This window comes from Fundulus heteroclitus, chromosome 16 (genome assembly GCF_011125445.2).
Source record: "Fundulus heteroclitus isolate FHET01 chromosome 16, MU-UCD_Fhet_4.1, whole genome shotgun sequence".
In the NCBI taxonomy this organism is placed as follows: domain Eukaryota; kingdom Metazoa; phylum Chordata; class Actinopteri; order Cyprinodontiformes; family Fundulidae; genus Fundulus; species Fundulus heteroclitus.
Genome location: NC_046376.1, coordinates 22582328 through 22602924, shown reverse-complemented (window position 1 = coordinate 22602924; position 20597 = coordinate 22582328). Strand labels below are relative to the sequence as shown.

Genomic DNA, 20597 nt, shown 5'->3' with positions numbered 1-20597 from the left:
CATTTTCATTGCTTTACGGCCTGAGATTAGTCCCCAATTATGCCTAGAAAATTTACACGCCCATTTATCTTTCATCTTGAAATGATCTGTTTACAAATCATCACACTCATATAACTGCCAGCCAGAGCTTGAACTGATGGAGTTTTTATCCTTTTATAGAAGACAGTCATAAAATGTCTTTTTTTCACCATTGCTCCCTTAGGAGATGTGTGTATGTCTGATTCCCTGGATCAGACCTGTGTTTTGCCTTCTTCTACAGACGGAGTCATTGGTTTACATTATTTTATAGCTTTGCTCTTGTATCTTCATCCCTAAAGTCTGGGAAATCAAGTTGAACTTTGAATAGCCTTGCTGCCTTCCTCAGAAACAGACAAGCCCTCAGGTCAAACTTTCAGCAACGGGGACAGACACAAACACATTTCTCTGTGAATTCCAATGGGCAAAATAAGACCTGCATCCAGAGTGTCTGCTGATTTTGTTTTGGTACTAGGTTTAAGTTTTCTCCTCCTTTTAAAATATAAAGCAGTTCAATCAAATTCTGATAAATTCTGTTTATTTGTAATGCACCAGTTCACAAAAAAAATTAATTTTGCAGCACCTTATGAAGACCCACAGATCGAATTGAAATACAAAAATATCAAAACAACCCAAGCAAAGACAGAGATAATGATAAAGTTAGTGGCAGTAATAAATGCAGAGTAGTAGGAGTAAATAGCAGAGTCAGGAAAAGTGCTGAGCATAACCTCCAGCAATGTATAGCAGCAGAACTACAGAGATAGCCCCAGATAACCTAAATCCCTCTAGCTAACAGCTTTATTACCACAAAGGAAAGTTTTAAGCCTTGTTTTGAAAAGTAGACCAGTCTGCCTCATAGTCATCTCCACAGGAGAGGATTCAGATAACTGAAACATCTGCCTCTGATTCTACTTTTAGAAACTCTAGGAGCCAGCAGTAAATCTGCAGTCTGAGAGCAAAGCAGCCTGTTACTGGAATATCCAAAACTCTTACAGTTATGTGAAGAAAATGGGACCATCCTTTCAATATTAATTTCTTACTAAATACATTTTTGCATTTCAAAGTAATATTTTAGACTTCTAAATGCTATCTTTGGGAAAAAAAAGTATTTTAATTAAACTCTAAGAAACATTAGGTTTTACTCGTTAAAGAAAGGATACTGTCGCTACAAAAATGTGTATTCTGAGTAAAAAATAATGACACCCCTAAAACCTTGCTTTCTTGTGCCAATCTACCAGTTTCTGACATCAGTCATTGAAAAGTTTGCTTAGTTCCTAATTATCATCTACTACTTTTTATAATTTATTTATTTATTGCATTCACTGCCCCTTTCAAATCATTCCACAACATCTCAATGATTGAAAGATTCACATAAGCACCACTTACGTAAAAGTCTATATGCCCTGTCTGGATAACACATCTTTTTCCCTTCAGATACAAGTCAAAGATGAGCAATCTATTCTGTCCAGTTGAAACACAAGCTGCATGAGCAAACATGTATTTTCTCAACAAGTCTTCCAGGAGAAAAATGCACATCTGTTTTTTAAGATGAATTTTGTTGAGATAAGAGGAAATTCAGTATGTACCTGCCCTACTGAAAGACACCAGAGAAGCAGACATGATATTAATCTGCTCTCTGCACACTGGCAACACATTCTGATATTGTGTGCCAAAAGCAACTGGTTTCCACTTGCATCTCCAAATGATACAAAACCCCTCATATGTTTCTCTTTCTTCTTTCATCAGTGGCTGCAAATTAATTTTGGCATTCACAGCATTCAGGCAAGTCTGTGCATATAATTTTAGATGGGGGGGGGGGGGGGGGTTGCGAGATATGCATCAGGAAGCCAAGGTGCAATAGGGAGAGCTTTTTATTGGCTTGTTAACTTTCAGATCCTGCTTTATTTGGGTGAACAAATCTAACTGTGGCTACACACTCCAGCTCAACACCTTTGGGAGGACAGGCAGAAGCCAAAAGAAACTCTTCCAGCTTGGCCCACACTGTGAGTCGTGCAAAGCGAGCACAAACAAGCCAAGGAAATATGCATAACTCGCTCAGATTTCTGCACTTTATGTGATTTGACTGAGCAAAAAAGCAAAATGGTTAAATAGACTTTTGCTATTTCTTTCTGGCAGGCAGAAGCTTGCATTTGGCAAACTGAAACGTCAAGGCTTTAAAGTGCTGGTCATTTAGTCCAAGTTAGACAGAAATCTAGCCCAGCCCAGTCCCAAGTGCCAAATACAGTAATTGCTTTCAATGTGTTGTTTTCCTCTAGTTCACATGAAAACAGTTTCCACTTTATCAGGAAATGGACAAATAACTTCTAGAGCCGCAGGTGGGTGTATTGTGACTGCAAAATGTCCAAAACAGTGGAATAATAATTTTGTGAGGAATGTAATTAACTGATTAGAAACCCTTTGATTAAAATTATATTCATTACATTAGTGCCTGACAGAGGTTTCTGTTTGATATAATTAAAATAAATGGTAGGGTGTGAGCCGAAAACACTCCAGCCTTTTTGGGTTTTCTATTTTCTTGATTGTGAAAATACTTTTGCTTTCAAAGGTGTTACAAACCCCAGATTCAGAACAAAGAGAAATGTTTTCTTACCGAAGATTTCAAAGTTGTATCTGATGTGGGCCTTGCACACACAGGTTTGATCAAACAGCTCAGGAATCCTAACAATCTGGGCCAAGCCGGGACATTAGCAGAAGTTTTACTACAGACGAAGCATTTCAGTCAAAAATATGTTCCTTGTCAGTCTAAGCAATGAAACTTTATTATGACATGTTCCACCCTTGTAGCTGAAGAACTTGCAGGCTTTCTGAGTCAGAGAAAACATTCCTAATATTACTGACAGAACAGCAAAGAACTTAGTTTTTAGGCAAAAATGCTATACAATATAAATATAGTAGTTTTGTGGAGAAAGACAGAAATAATGAAATAAAACTGTATCTCCACTTGTTCCTGAGATGCATCAGCTACAGCGATGGAGAGAACTAACTAACCCTTTTTTTGTTTTGGTATTTATGTTACATACCAATACAATACTAGCAATTTATGGAAATCCAACACAACAATCTCAGAGTCATCCCTTGTTGCTGATAAACCCAAGTTACTGCTTGCACTGCAGCACAGCTAGTTCCCGCAGGATACTAGAAAGGTAGCAGGTGCAACTCCAGGGAATCTTTGCTTAAAAAGGCATCGTATTTTTGAGAATGTTGTGAATCTGTTCAGTAATTTTCAACACCGACCTGGATAAGGATGTTGCCTTTTTAGACAGTTAATAGACACATGATAAAAGTTCCACATGCAATAAGTCCCATCCTGCCATAGTTGCAGGAGAGAAAGGATGAGTATAAACACAGACACTAATGTATGAAATAAATCGTGATCATATATTTTAGTTTGGAATGATGCTTTCGAGGTTACTGACACCTCTGGTAAAAATGTAGTTTCACTGCTGTTTCATAATCTTTTACTGAACTTAGAAAAATTCAACCTTTGAGTGGATTTACTTAATGGGGCACCCATACTTTTTTTTTCCATCATTGAAAAAACATTTATTTAACTAGTATTCTATGAATCACGTTCCCTAGAGTACGTTAATCAAGGCTTCATTATTACTTGATGAATTGGAAGAGTTTCTTTTGGCTTCTGTCTGCCAAAGGTTTAATCTTTATATATGCATATTTTAAAATATAAATGTTTATGTTTGAAATAAAAATGTTTTTGCGTGTTGCTTCTTCAATGAACCTCCTCTGTTTCATTGACATTCTTCCAGCCTTTTGTTCTCCTTGCAGGGAGACTAGTTTCATCTGGTCTGGAAAACAGACTGTACAGCACAGTCTGTTGTTATCCACAGAGCATGTGAGCCATCTGTGTCACCTTTAGTATTAGACGCTTCCTGTGGAGAAAGACTGCTAACACATAGTGTTTGAAATATTACAGCACTGAGCCTTATCCAGACACCTTCTTGCCATCTTCTTGTTATCCTTTGTGCTAAAACATCATGACTATGATTAAAGAAGTGAAACCAAAACCAATTATGGACTGCTAATATTAACTCTATCCTCAATAAGTTTTGTATGTGTAACTTTGAATAAAAAAATAATCCTGATGTATTTATTAAATTTTCTATAATATTATTCTTAGGTTAATGCAACCAAAAAGATAGTATAAATTGAATATGAAAAATGTAAACAATATGCAACCAGAGCAGGCTTCACAGTGGCTAAAAAAAGAGCCCGGTACTTTCTCCTAGGCATTGTTGCTTTGCGGCAAGAAGGTCCTTGGTTCAATCCCCGGTTTTTGCCTGTGTGTTATTTGCACAGAGTTTGCATGTTCCACCTGTGCATGCATGGGTTCACTTTTGGGTACACCGGCATCCTCCCGCCGGCTTCCTGCCTTTACTTGCTGTTCAGGATCAATGAGTGTAACTGTTTGGTCAATGAACCAAGCCGTCGGCGGCCTTCGACTGGACAGCTTCTGTAGACTTCTCTAGAATGTTAAGTATGGTGGACGATCTGTGATTTGAGCCATTTTCATTTTCCAAGGCCCTGGGAATCTTGCTAGACTGCATGGCATCATGTACTTCTTAAAATGGCAGGATATTCTAAATAAGGACCTAGTGGTCTCTTCTGGTAAATAAAAAGGGGTAATTATTTGGAATTTTACAGCAGAATTACCTAAAAAAATACAACCAAATCAACACAGAAATGGTTGAAATGGTAAATCAATCCCCAAGCTTAAGTCCTTTAGAAAACGTGTAGGGAGAACTAGTGAAACTGTGTCAACAAATGTGTTATGGATTATTTTGCTAAAAACCATTCGGTTCTAATAAAAAAAACAACTTTATTAATGCCAACAGGAAAATACATATTGTTGTGACTCAAAATTATGCAGGTTTCGTCATAGACTTGTTTAAGATGCAAATGGAAATGGGCAAGAAGCATCTTCTGTAGCAGATCTGAAGAATACTATTCAGTCTGGTGAAGAGGATGCTCAGGATTTCTCATAACGTTCTTCATTTTATAAAGAATCCTCCTTTGCACAATCATCTCCAGCGGTTTTAGAGGAGTCCCTAAAACAAAGCCAGCCTTCTTCACCAGCTGCTACCCCAAAAGATGAAGGTAGAAGAGATTACGCTCTCCCTAACAGACTTGCAGAAGAAAAACACTGAAGGACCTCAGCTTCCTGCTAGTGTTCCCTGCCCCTTGTCGTAGACGCTTTCACTTGCATCTCCTGCCCAGTCTGTTGTGCAGATAAACACTGAGGTATTTACACTCTTTGACCGCCTCCGCTTCTTCTCCCATGATGGAGATAGTGTTTGACTTATTCCAGTTTCTCCTGAAATCTACAACCACCCCCTTTGTTTTATTCACATTCAAGATGAGATTGTTATTATTTCCACACCATGCCACAAAGCGGTCAACTTTCTTATTTGATGTTGGATTTTTTTTATTCTATTTTATTCTTTTTTATTTCCATTTTTCAGTTTGAGATTATGCTACTTTAATAAAAAAGGCAAAACTGTCTCAAAGCTTTATACATCTTTAATGTGCAAGCAATATAATAGAAATTATAGTACAGTAATTCATTATTTTATATTAAAAGCCCTTGAGCCATGCATATGTACCATTCAGGGTCCACAACCAGCAGGTTTTACCTGTAAGAGCGTCTATACAAGGTTTATGCATTTGGAGCTCCGGAAGTTTCGGGTTGCGCCAACGCCCTCTAGCCGCACACCAGAGAGTAGCAGCCTCTCAGCTCCCAGAGCGTTTCATCCCTAAAGCTCGCCTTTCATGCCACAGTGGTGCTGCTTGTATGTGCGGGGACGCAGCCAATCTCTCCTTCGTGACGCCACCGAGGCTGGGCTCAGATGTCTAAGACTGAACAGACCCACCCTGGACGAGCACTTGGAGGGGGGAGGACGAGGCGGTGCTGAGGGGACAAAATCACGACCTGGATCGCAGCACCTGCCAGGGCGACTCTCACTTCAGCGACGCTCGCAGTAAGGAAAATAAGTGGGGCAGCATCAGAGCATCTCGCCCGATAACCTGCTCTCTCTTTTTTTTTTCTTTCTTTTTTGCGGATTTTTTCCTCAATTCCTATGAATTAATATCAGACATCATTGGAAAGCTTTATTCCAGCGGACTTCAAAGCTACCTCTGTTGTGACTTCTATGTTTTTAAACAGAAAGCAGTTATGGCTCGTTTGATGTCTCTCTCCGCGCAGGGAAGCAGGTTAAAGGAAGAGCATCGATGCGTTTAACGGGACCCCGCTCCCCTTTGTTACATCCTCTGAAACATTTATTCACCCCGCCGTCCTCCTGACACCACATCCAGCTCAAGAAAGCGATCCACGAAGAGCACTTTCAAATCCCAAGTCCACCTGTCAGGACGTGAAGATTTTTGGACCATAAGAAATGATACAAGACTCCTAAATATGATGGGATTTTCTGCGCCTATTCCAAGTAAAATTGTTATAGAAGACCAACGTAGTTGTATGGCTTCTTTCTCATAGCCGGATCCAAAAGCTTGCTCTATTTAAAGGAAAGACATTGACCGTAAATAACCATGATATTGTTTCGTAAATTCAGAGTGTTGATCCTCATGGTGTTTCTAGTTGCGTGCACTCTGCACATCATGATAGACTTGCTGCCAAAGCTGGAGAAGAGAGCTGCGGGAGCGGACGGCGAGGAGGGCGGCTGCCAGTGCGCGCAGCACCCGGGCAGGGAGGCGCAGGGCTGGGGGAAGCAGCGCGCCAGGTCGGCCGCCGAGGCGGGCTGGCCTAACAAGCACACGCTGAGGATCTTGCAGGATTTCAGCAACGAGCCCAGCTCCAACCTCACGTCCCACTCGCTGGAAAAGAGCACGGCCGGCGGGGACAGAGCCGGGGACCCCCGCGGGCGGACGGGACCGTCGGCGAAGGAGCGCAAGGCGCTGATCGGGGACGCGAGCGGGGCTCGCACCGCCTCTGCCCAGGCACTCTCCCGGTTGTCGGCTTTGTTTGAGCATCCCTTATACAAGGTTGACCTTCCTCCTCTCACGGATGATGATACTTTGTTTAACGTCAACAATGACATCAGGTTTTACCCAAGAGCCACAGGCAACCAGGGATGGTAAGCTGATTATGTTTGGGTTAACAGTGGGGAAGTGATCACTTTATATATGTCTGTTTTACTCTTAATGTTGTGAATGTGGTGGTAAGGGACAAAAATACTATCTTATTTTTTTAAAGTATCTATCTATCTATCTATCTATCTATCTATCTATCTATCTATCTATCTAATGTAATTCTGGCACAAAACCTTTAAATCTTCATCTAAATTTATGTAAAAAAAAATGTTTTACCTCTATAAGTTCCAGGATAGTCTTAAGATTTAGCTCTACACATCAATACATCAATAAACCTATAGCACAACAAACTCTAGTTATATCTTACACTATACTTTTCCCACCTTTGAACCTTGTTTTTTATCCCCCAGGCATAACGAGGAGGGAGCCGAGGACGAGGATGAGTTTTCTCCAACGGCTGAGGCAACAGCAGAGTCCTACCCCAACTGGCTGCGTTTCCACATCGGGATCAACCGATATGAGCTGTACCCCAGGCACAGCCCCGTGCTGGACTCCCTGCTGAAGGACCTGGTCACTCAGAGGATCACCAGTGTGGGTGAGTCAGTGCCATGGGGGACGGTGACACACAGTCAAGTTAGGCTGAGGCGGTGAACTTAAATAGATCTTTTTTATATAACGGTATATTTGCGGAGTTCCTATACGCCGTGTGGAAATTTATGGAATTTGTTAAATCTTGTCCACCTCCAGACAGTATGGAGAGAAAAAAACAGTGTGTAGAAAATTTTTTGTTTTTTCCAGACTTTATATATTTACTGTCATATTTTACTTGAAGGATTGCCATGTCTAGTTTTATTCCAATCAACTCCGACCAGTTTTTTCCACATCCTGATGCTGCCACCACCATGTTTTGACATGGGGCGGTGCATTTAGGATGATGTGCATGCGGTGTCGGTTGTCTAGCCATCCAGCCATGCGGTTCTGTGGTTTTTGGATGTTAGTCATTTAAAACCTGATCGCTGAAGAAATATTTCAAATAAATTTGTTTTGAACTTTCCTATTTATTAGTTTAAAATGGGCAAACAAATGAATTAAGGACTCTGGGCAAGCTCTGTGTTTAGTAACTGATAAGCAGTAGTAGGCAGCAGATCAAAGTAAAGCAATTTAGTGAAAATATGATCACTTATATGGAAAGGAACGGCATAGGAGCAGTTTAATCCCCAAGAAACTCCAATATTTTCTTTCAAGCTGTTTTTATCTAGCTTTTCACTGTCCTTCTAAATTAAGGTAATAAAAATTCTAATTGGGGACTTTTCGTGCAATCTCTGCATAAAATCTTCTCCACAGAAGGACAACAATAGTACAATGATTTTCTTTTCCTTTGGTATATTTTTGGTTTGTTATTGTTTGTCCGTAAACTACATTTTCTTCTCCCCAAACTTAATTTGCTATGATATATTGGAAGGCTCATGTAAGGTTTGTTGCTGTACGCAATTTATATTTAGTTGGAATCCAGGCACAGTGACTCCTCTGTAAGGATATTGTAAAGGTTTTGTAGCAGAAATGTTCTACCTTAATGGCGATGAGTTCTTGCCCTTGATGAGGCACCGACTGAACAAAAAGTCAAAATTCATACAGAGGTTTGATTTTTGCAGTTAAAATTCTTGTACATGGACAAAAAGAAGTCATATACATTCACATTCAGTATTAAAACTATTGTTCGGCAACAAATCTGTGCCAAATGCACACTACGACTGTTTTTTTTTTTTTAAGTTTACAATAACGCAGCACTCTTTTAGATTATTATCTAGCTAATTGGTTAGTTAAAAAAAAAACTATATATATATATATATATATATATATATATATATATATATATATATATATATATATATATATATACAAGCCTTTTAAGCTATGTCCCTGTAGTTGTGACTCCATCTCTTTTGTCTGCAGAACCCCATGCAATCTATGTCTTCAGAAGCACATTCAGCAGTGACCCATTATTACACACACCCTTCATACTCATGTCGGCTTGGCTGGAGTTACAAAACACATATGAGCTATATGGCTTTAGAAAGGCCCCCTTGTCAGCAGTTTTTTCTCCAAATTGTGCTTGTTTCTTGTCCCTCCTTTGTATCAGTCTCTGCAGGGAAGCGTTAGTGGCCTTTTGTTCAGGATTCAGCTTAACTCATAAATCATACTCGTGGAAGTACAAGGAAGCACAGGTGAAGGCACGATGGATTTATCATCCCGGCATGAACAGTGGGGGTTGGGGGGCTGTTTTGAATGCTTCCTGGGGAGGCTTGCAGAACAAAAATTTTCTGTTTAATGTGATCGCACGTCAGCGAAGATCAAATCTAAAGAGGACAATCACTTAAGCTGTGCTTAGTGCAAGGACGATTTCATTTCCAATTTAAATCATGGCAACATTTGTAAGCTTGCCATATGAGACTAAGGTCATAGCTTTCAATTTCTCAAATGCTCCAGGATTAAACATTTAATGATTACTCTGGGAAACTATCCACCTTGCTTTCAGTTCATTTGTTACATACAGAGATGGATCAGGGTCGTATGGCTGATTTCCAATCTCCATTTTTTTATTTTTGTAAATTCTAATTTCTCTCTAAGATCTGTAATACGGCACCATATAACAACAGAAGCAAAAAATATTTTCAGTTTTCCTTTCGTAAGGGTTTGGTGATTATGTTAGGTAGAGCGCTGATGTAATGCAGAGCTGTTTCTATAAAGCAGGGCGTTCCAACATTTTTCTTATAACGCAAAGACAAAATTATTAAGATGTTGATATTTACAGCTGGCTTAAGCATCTGATGTTAATTATAAAACCAAAGCAGTTAAATTATAAATCCAGAAATTTTTGCTTTTCAATTCGAGAGAATGTAGATCTTTACTTCAATTCTAAGATTTCCCAAATTCAGCCAACCTGTACATTTCTAACACGTTTCATGACCGACACAGGTCAAAAGCTTAAAAAGCTGAAACACAGCAACTTTGTTGTACTCCATTCCCACTTCCTGTCAGCTGCTTAAAATACTGCTCTCTCACATTCTTTCGCTGCCTGAATGAACATCAGACACGTCTCGACATCTATTATAATATACTGCTCCCATTTAAATAGCTTTCTCTGATTGTTTTAGATGAAAATACATCTAAGCAAAAGTTTAAATGGTGCGTAGACATCCATGCTACACATTAGTATGTATTTACTTTAAAAGGGAAAGTTTTCTTTTATGTCTTATATCATTTTTGACATTAATTACAAGACCAAACATAGACTTCTTTTAGCCGCGAATACTAACAAGGATTCAAAAAAGTGAAAGGAGAAGGACTTGAAATCAAGACCTCCCATTATCTAAAACATAATTTTACTAAATGAGCTATATAATAATGATAAAAACACGTATTATTATTATTATTATTATTATTATTATTATTATTATTATTATTATTATTATTATTATTATAAGTCTAAGCTTACATCATAGCATAGGTGAAATACATATGTTTAAACTAGGACTGTGAACATGGCACAAGAAAATCCAGTCTATTGTGTAATGGGCAGACTTATTTTTAAAATGCTACTAAAAATATCTCAAATTGACTTTTCTTCTCTCCGTGACAGTGTCAACCCCAAATAGTGTTCTGACTGTGACCTGCTGGCACTTTTTATATTGCATTTACTGGTCTCCTTTTTTTTCATTTGGATCGGGCAGTCCCCAGACAGGGCCAAGCAAACAAAAAATATGCCGATTTTGATCCTCAGGATGCTTCTTTGATTTGTTTTAACACTCTTTATGTTCTCTGGCTTTAATCCCAAACCGTTTTCTGAAGAAGTAAAGAGGTGATGCACCTGAGGTTGTGTACTGCTGCGTGCAACAGCGTATAAAAAAAATCCAGAAGCCTTTGAAAATGAGTCACCGTCAAAGGAAAAAGCTTGCCGGCGCTGAGTAGGATGGATTGAGACAGACAGAGCATAACAGAGAGGATGTGAATACAAGGAAGACATATACAAACAAAACAAAAAAACAGAAGTGAGAAGAACATAGAGAAACAAAATGTGAGAGCTCTTGAGACAACTGCGCTAAGAGAGTCGGCAAACAGAATACAACTATATGCTCATCCAACAATCTGGTGCACAACAGGCGGCTTACACCGATATTGGGGCTGGGCAGCAGCGCAGTGTTTTGTAATCTGCTCAAGTTAATATGCTGTAATAAATGAGCAAATCCCCTCAAAAAGCTAGTCCATTGTGACAGCAACACAAGGCGTTATGGACTAGCTTGGCCTGGCGGTCCTTTTGTTTGAGTCAGAGGAAAGCAGGAAGCTCGCTGTCAGGATCCATCACCCTGTGGGAGACGCCGCGGATATGACTGATCATCAGAGACATAAGCTTCCAGCGTGCAGGAGGTCAGCGTCTCTGAGTGACAAAGGAAGTGGCTAATGTGCACAAGATGTCATGAGTGATCTGCGCAATCAATGGAGGTTTGCAGAGAAACGTTGAGTCATTGATTCTAAAAGAAAGAGGACACGTTGAACAGACCTCTCTGTTCAATTTAGACGTTTATTCGCAGGTTGTTGTTTTTGCATTCAGTTCCACCTAGCTCCGATCCCTCATCATTTCACTTTCATTACACGGTGTTTGGAAAATTGTTTAACAGATATGCAGATGTATCATGAATTCACGCTAAGCTACACAATGGGCAAATACACAAACACCTGTGTAGATGTGATGGTGTTCCACTCTAGTGTGTGTTTGTACGCTTTGCCTTTGTTTCACGCTTTCACCAGTGTGGCTTGCAACCTAACATCTTGCTTGTTTTCCTCCCAGCCATGAAATCTGGAGGCACCCAACTGAAGTTGATCATGACTTTCCAGAACTATGGACAAGCGCTGTTCAAGCCCATGAAGTAAGTGGCACAGGGATGAGTTATGTGATTTGATGGTTATACTACAGCTGTGGATTTTCATAAACATTTGTACAATCTGAAATATGTTTCACACATGCTACGAGGCCTTGCAAAGGGTTTCATACCCCTTAAATGTGTTTTTTTAATATCTATTTTTAAAAATAAAAATCTGAAAAGTGTGGCGTGCGGTTGTTGTCAGCCATGTTGGGAACTGAGCAAAGCTGCAGAACACTGCCCAGGTTACATGACACTGAAATACATTAAAAAAAATTGTGGCACATCAAAACACTAGGTGCTTGCAGAAAATATGACAGTGCACACTGGTTGCCAGCATCATGCTGTGGGAAACAGTTTTGTCAGCAGGGATGGGAGAGCTGGTAAGAGGTGTTTGGACGATGCTCAGAGCTAAACACAATGCAGCCCTGAAAGAAAATCCTGATAGAGGATAAAAAAAAGCCCTCAGGTTTTTTAAAAATTAAGCGTTACAGTTTAAAATCATGCACTTCTTTGTGCTGGTCTATCACGTATAATCCCATGGAATTACATTTGCAGTGATGTAACATGACAAAATAGGGAAAAGTTCTTGGGGTATGAAAACCTGTGCAAGTGCTCCAGTTGTAGAAGGGCTGAACAAGGTAATAAGTGCTGTGTACTAACCCGGTCTCTGTTCATATACACATCTCCCCCCTCTCTGTGAGTTTTTGTTCTGATGGGGGAATGGTCTGCCTCCTTTTTAATTAACATCAACAGGCTTATGTGTTAATTAAAACGAGCATTGAGCCATCCTATAGCCGTCTTTGGGGAGACCCAACATGCCAGCAGAGACACATTGCTCATGCAAAAGAAAATACCTTTTAACTCTCAGTTGTCTTGAATTATTCCCCATGAATTCCCATGTCGACACGGATAAACAGAGTCCAGGCCAACTGTGCGGTGATCAGAAGTAATTGCTCACAAGCCCGGTTTGATTGCTATGAAATGCAAAAAGGTTTTCTGCATGAGAACCCCTGTGGAGCACATTAGATATTGGGAGTGAGAGGGAAAAGAAAAGAGGTAAAACAGTGAAGACATCCACGAGTATATATGTGTGTGCTTGTGTGTGTATACTCTCTGCATGAAGGATTATGATGAGTGAAGCTCTGGGAGGTTCAAAATAACCTAACCTGACAACTTGGACTTTGGATCCAGTTCAGTGTTCTTTATCAATTCATCCAGAGAAGAAGAATGTAAATGAACCAGCCAGTGCTGGCCCCAGGCACCAGCAAACTAAGCCACAACTTTGGGCCCCCAGTCCAACGGGGGATACTTTACAAAGTAACATATGTATATATAAATAAATTAAATAATAATAATAATAAAAAAAAAAAAAAATATATATATATATATATATATATATATATATATATATATATATATATATATATATATATATATATATATATATATATATATATATATAAGCTAGAAATGGAAAGTGTGATCTATCCTCTGTCTGCAGGTCTGTCTCTGTTTGATTTAGAAGATTTAGAAGAATTGATAATACCAACTGCTGATAGGTATTGCCTTGTTTATTGCATCAGGGTAGGACCGAGTGTTATAATTTCAAAACCACCTTAATCTTCCAACCAACTTTTCGTAGGATTAAAAGTCTCTGTGTCCATGCCAGAGTAGTTGTCAGTGTGACCTCTTCTCCACCTATTGCTGTACTCTTCCAATCAGATGGGTGAATGAAAGCAACTACTTTTTTCCCTTGCTTGAAAGAGAGTTGAAGATAGAAAAATGTGTACTCGTTTGAATTTGACAGTCTTGGTGTACTTGCAGCTACAGGAGTATAACCCCTCACTCAATTTCAGGTAAAACTATTTGAAAGCGATTGACAAGTGAAAAGTGCCTGTCCGTTAAGCAGCTGGGTTCAGCATGGCTGTCTGAGCAGGTAGTGTGACTAATTTACCAGCGAATATCAGCTTAATATGTTTTTTTCCTTTATCTAAAAAGGCCAAAATGGCATAAAGGTGTAATATTCTCTACACAAACTGCTTAAAAACTATTAGTCTTTTGGGGTTTGTGCTGCCTAAAATGGGTATTTATTAACTGTTATCAAAACTCTTATAGCCCTAAATAAGCTTTTTTACATTATCATGGATTAACATGCGTTGAGAATCTCATACCAGTCCATGTATGTCTCTAAATAAATCTCAACAAGTAATGTACAACTTTATGTGCTTGTTAGCTCAACCAATTAGACTTAACCTTTCATTCCCAACTTTACTGAGTCTGAGCACATGAGTAAGTCAGAATGAACCCAGACTACACTACACACAATTTATTTACAGCTTCCACTTCTCAAAACACTTTATCCCAAGTGCCTGCCCCGAAACTAGCCAAAGTGACATTGCATCAGAGAAAAGTGGCCTGAAGGAGTCAGAAACAGTGTGTCAGCTTAACGCCATTTCGAAAACAAATACTTGAATGCAGGGAAATGTTGGTGTTTACTCTGAATGGTGGTTACAGAGTAGCCACAACTCAGGCATTTGTGAAACAGTGGCCCCAGAATACCGTTCAGACTGTGACGACGAACGTTACAACAGTGGATGCGTTACTGTAATGTCCATAAATGCAAATCTTTTTGTCAAAAACAACACCACCCAGCAGGCATCATCAGCATAGTCACATCTGACAAGAACGGAGATCACCCTAGGTTTGTACATGTCTCTGTTGGTGATTCACGGACAATACACAATACATGTATGAGTTGCATATGAGTGTAACTTTGATGGTAGGCTGGGTGAAAGAAAAAAAATTGAATAGCAGGGCATGGTGAAGTCCTGCGGTGGTGCTCAGTGCAGAGGTTGGTATTAAACACGTCAAGAGACAGTCATACATTATTAACGGTCATGCGATGTCCTCTTATAGATGCATCTGTTCAGTTTTGTCTTACAGAAAGCAACTGAATCTCTTTGGCGTGTGCAGCATCATTTAGATAAAATCTACCAACGTACATTTGCAACACTGAAGTCTAATCCGTTTGCAAGAAAAAAGCCACAACTTCAAAAAGAATTAGATTTAGAGGTTAAATGATGGAAGGCAATAAAAGCTGTCGTAAAACTCAAATTATGGTAGAACTGAAAGAGAGATTATACATTTAAATTGGAAATGAAAAACACTGGCTTCTTACTTCCGACCTGACCGAAGCTGTCTTTCTCAGATTCAGCTGGAAACCGTTGTGACAGTAATTACATGTCAGTTTCTGAACCACGAGCTCCAGATTCCTGCAGCTCTTTGTTTGGCCTGTCATATTTTATTCAGGCTTCTTGCTTTGACTGTCACAGTCATCTGTCTGCTGTGTGTACAGATATTATACAAAACTCCTTAGAGCAGAATTACTGAAATAAAGACCCTTATGAGAAACAAAACTAAACAAAAAAAATAATATTGCTTTTGTTTTTTGTCAAAGAGCACTGAGCTTTTGTTGCTATATGGATCAGTTATATACTGGTCAATGCTTGCATGATTTTAAGTGCTTCAGAGCTACCTTGCATTGCAGTGTTTGTGTTGACCCGTCCTGCCGTACAGCATCAAATGTTGCTTCAGAGAGAGTTTGATGTTGCAGGCCTCCTTTGAGGTGGATGCAAATCTCTACAAAGCCATAACCCTGGAGTCTACTCAAGTTGACAACTTGCCAGCCAACTCCACAAGATGTCTTCCCCGTGGAGCCCTCTGAAAGTATTTGAAACTTTGTTTTATCTGTCCAACTAATCTTTAGACTGAAACTTTGAGCCCACTTTGAAGGACGATCATTTAGATTTAAATCTGGATCCTCACCCATGAAAAACTGTCTCTCCATTTGAAATAATTTTATGCCCCAGGATTAAGATAGAATCGTCTCTGCACAAAACTTCAGCCTCAAGGCTGAGTGAGGAAAGAGAACAGAGTACAGTTCATGCTATGCCGTTGACATAATGAGCAGAATCTACCAGATCATCGAGGTGACAGCGGGTGTTGTTTGTGAGCATAAAGTTTATAATTAATCACTGCTCGCTTCCTCTGCATGCTTACCAATTACGATTAGCTACCACAGCACCTCGTGTTGTTTTCAGTGTTTAGGGCCAAATGAATGACAAATTGTTTAGTGGTTTCTCTATTGATATCAGGCCGTGCAGCATTTTGTAAAACTGTAGATGTCTTGCAGTTTGAGTAAAAGTAGTTAAACCATGACGCGGGTAACATCGACTGATGTATGTGGAAAAGTGAGACTTTTCACCCGCTCCAATTCACAAAGTACTTTAGTGAGACGGATGTTTGGAGGAGTGGGAGTATCAGCATAATCCTGTCTGAATGTGAGAATTACAAGTAGATTGGGCTTGGCCCAAGTGTGCTTTTAAATCCCTAGGTAGGATGCCGGTTTCCTAGATCGCTAAGCTACAGCTTCTCAGACAACATGTCACCTGAGTCCCTTCCTCTCACTGAACAAATGACCACATAAATCACGGGTGTCAAACTCCAGTCCTCAAGGGATGGTGTCCTGCAACTTTTTGATGTGTCCCAAGACCAACAGACGTGAATTCAAGGACTGACTTACCTTACCTCATGAACTGGGGCCCTACAGAGTGTTGCCAATGGCCTAATTATGTGATCCAGGTTTGCTGACAGAGGGACACGTCTCTCTGCAGTGAAAATCATCATCTTTTAAGCTTGCGTTTGTGCTGGAAGGTTTGCTACAAGACCAAACAGAATAGCTGTAGAAATTATGATAAATACCCATTTTTAATTGAAATCTAATTTGCACATATGGTTAATGATGCAGCGGAGTTTTCAAATTAAAACTTCATGTGTCTTGACAGAAGCTGAGAATATAAGATGGCTGTATCTTGAGATAATCAGAGGCTGTCAAAGACTGAGGAAGAAGTGGCATCTGAACAGAGAAGAAACAGATTCAGGAAGACATTTGAGAAGTGGTTATACCCCAGAGGGCTGTAGCACTGCCAACCTGTCAGTGAACAGGGTCTTCCAGCTGGAGCCAGGTCACAGACCAACCAGAGCCCTTCCCCTTGCCAGATCTTTGTGTCTGTCTGGCTCATGTTTCTTTTGTCTCTCTTTCTCTGCCAAAATCTTGGTTTTGGTGTGTATGCAGGACCTTAATGTTCATGTTCCCTCTAAATGGATTTGTCAGATGGCAGGTGGAGAGTTTGAGGGAAGGAGTCTAAGCCTCTGGTATGGAAATAACACGCTTGTTTCCCCTCCTCCTTTGATTTTATTTAGTATTAATATAATTCAAAATAGTTTACGTAGTGCAAGGATCCACGGAAGGGAACAGATTGCTGGACTTATACTCCCTTTCTGCTGTGAGCTGTTAAATGAATGCATATAACAGACTTTATTGTGTGTAAACATATGTGACATACTGTACCGTTATATAGGGCACACATGGCAAACCTTCAGCACCGCAGGGAATCTAAATATGTCATCTAGTGGAACTGAATCAGTTTTGACATGCTTGAGCTCTTTGTCTCTGTGAATGCATCTGTGTTGGCTCTGAAATATAATAGCTGCAACAAAGAGGCAGGTTACTTTATCACCTTTAGTTTGTGAGCAGGAAAACTCACTGTAGCCCATTGTTATGTGGGGCTTTGTGGCCCCACTAGTTCAGTTAAAGCGTCATTTGTGGAGTATTAAGTTATTAAATCAGGAGAATTTAACGCTTCCTTTCCAGAAATAACGAAAGGTTAGTGCTTTTATCATGAAATTTCATGCCACGTTGTGAAAGCTAGCGAAGTTGTTTATTGAGAGGACAGTGAATATTTTCATGAGATAAAAACTTTGGTCGCACAGATATATGAAGGCCCTATAAAGTGGGTCAAATGAGAAACAAGGCTGGGCCAAATGCCATAAACAACTGGGCTGTAGATAAATAAATAAATAAATAAAAAAAAAAAAAAAAATAAATAAATAAATATATATATATATATATATATATATATATATATATACTGTAAGGGGTTACTTTTGTATAAATTACCGTTTCAACACAGGCCCTACGGCCCTGATGAGGATTTAAGGTAGTCGAGGTTTCTTTGATAGTGCCCTTAGGCAAATCTGGATTGTATCTGATGTCTCTCATCTTCCTCTGTAGATTCTGTTTGGCGTCTAGGTCAGGTGAGTCCGCTGGACAATGAAGCACAGTGATACGATGGCCATTATTGCATGTATTGGTACCTTTGGCTGTGTAGCCTGACGCAGTGCAGAGGGAGAGAAGAAGTGCTCAAAGATAGATGACTTTGGGTGAAACTCAGTGGACCAGCCGCAGCAGATAACATGACTCATCAAATCATCCACTGAATGCTGTAAATTCACACTGGGCCTCAAGTAACTTGGATTCTGTTCCTCTCCTCTCTACATTCAGACTCTGGGGCCTTGATTTCCAAATAAAATGCAAAGTTCCATACATCTTAAAAGAGGACTTTGTAGCCCTGAGTTGTATCTAGTTCAGGTTCAAGGAATGCAGCAGTTGTAGCCATGATCTGAATACGTCTACTAGTGGTGACTCTTGAAGCTCTGACTCCAGCTACAGTCTCCGTTCTGTGTATCTCTTGAAGGGGCTTTCTCTCAAGACAGCACATATTCCTTTTTTGGGCACTTTTTTCCATCACAGTTTTTCCTTCCACTCAACTTACCATCAATAAGCTTAAATAGCCAGGTGCTTTAGCAATGACTGTATGCTTCTTACTGTCCCTAAGCGGGGGGGTCAATGACTTTCTGCTAGACAGCTACCTTCCCTATAATTGTGTGGCCTGTAGCGTAACATGTCTCTACATGTAATTAATTTTTTTAACAATATTATAATGCATTGAGATGGACCTGAATATTTGATGCACGTGAGAGGAAAAATCCCCCTGACATCACACCTTTTCAAGTTTTTTTTTTTTTTTTTTTGCCCAGTTTTTCCCCTTCTTTAAGATTCTGCACAAGGGCCATTGCAGTGCTGCTGGCTATCATAAGTTAGACACGCTTTTAGGAGCTGCTGTCTGAACTCATCTTTAAATGCATCCACGATCACAGACGAGTCACATTACTATAGACAGCTGTTTGCACAGCTGCTGTGCACACACATGTACGGATCCACACAAAAGCTGCAGAGAAAAATGCTCTGCGAGGGTTACGGAGTTTGTGCACCCTCCATCACCCACAACTGGTGCCGGAAAATGCGCGAACAGGGAGCCAAGTTGCAGCTGTAGCCGCTCACTCACAGTACTCGGTGTGGTTAAAAGGTGACTGACTGCAAGCCCACACTCGGGATACAGCCAGAGACGAAAAAAGCAGCTTGTTTGCTCCAAACCACACACAAAATTTAGGCCTGATTTTTTTTTTTTTCCTGTGACAAGTCAAAAATCCCTGAAGAGCTTAAAATCATTTTACATTAACAACCTAATCCAAGACAGGTCTCCCCCTGCACTTTTTTGCAAAAAGCCCCAGCGGAAATGTCAAATCCATCTGTCCCCTTTCTTGCTACTTATGTAAACCTTTACTCCTAGTTTTTTTTTTTTTTTGTAGCTCAATCAGCCTCTCAATCTGGAAGGTGCTTGGCAGGGAGAGAAACTGCGGCTTGTCTGAAGCCTCTGTCTCTGCTGCCTTGGCTGCGAGGGGGACAGAGCAGCACCTCAGGATGCCAGGCAATTTCTCTGACCTGGCCGTTCCAATCAATGGCAATCTGCAGAGAGCAGGTGTGGCTCGTTCATGAGTGGGAAGAGATGAAGGAGGCAATAAATTTCAAGTGAAAGGTGTTTGTTTGTGTGCGTGTAGCATGTTAGTTTTACCGCCTCAGATGGGAGACATCCACCTTCCTGTTTGTGCGACTGCAAATAATTTTATGACCAGATTATTCTCTGAAAGTGATGTGTTGATTCAGGAAAACTAAGGCCGCACAAAGGATAATATAGAATGTGTTCAAATTGTGTCGTTAAGAACCAATCTGACTTAGTAGTTGAACGGAGCCTCGCGGTGCCGTAAAACATTCCTTAATGAATACATTGGACATTTTGATGGCGCTGTTAATGTACTTGTTTACAATTAGTGATTCAGGAGTTGAAATAGCCATTGGAATATTAAAACTATATTTAAGTAGCAAAGATAATGAGGTAGGGGAACTGATAATAAACTGTTTGTTTATTATCAGACACGGTAAACCTGACCTGGCTCTTGTACACAGGAAGGTAGACCAGGGTAAGGTTGAGTAATGTGTGAACAAAATGTTACAGCACATTTCATACAGGATATTGCTCATATCTTGCCTTATCTGTTGCTTTGACCAGACTTTCATAACGTTCGCCCTCATCTCTATATTAACTAATGACTCTGTGGTTTAAAGACATGGAAAACACAGGAAATGCTAGATATAGATTGGTATTTCACTTTACTGCATGTTTTAGGTAATTCCTGTCCACCATAAACCTGACTTAAATAAATCGGGCGATTAAAAAGGCTCCTGCTGCATTTGATGATATGGGGACGAGGTAATTGAATCATCTGAAGCAGGCGTGCTGGAGCAGATACACACCTGAAATATGAAGGACTGTGGACCAT

At 39.9% G+C, this 20597-nt stretch overlaps 1 protein-coding gene across 1 annotated transcript in view; it reads left to right on the top strand.

The window, feature by feature from the left end:
- The first annotated feature begins 5793 nt into the window (after positions 1-5793).
- Positions 5794-20597, top strand: part of fam20ca (FAM20C golgi associated secretory pathway kinase a) — a 57623-nt gene continuing 42819 nt past the window's right edge. Inside the window, exons 1-3 of the mRNA XM_012872404.3 lie at positions 5794-7139; positions 7506-7690; positions 11942-12020. Coding sequence (XP_012727858.3) covers positions 6595-7139; positions 7506-7690; positions 11942-12020 — 809 coding nt within the window. The 5' untranslated portion in view covers positions 5794-6594. The remainder of the gene's footprint in view (positions 7140-7505; positions 7691-11941; positions 12021-20597) is intronic.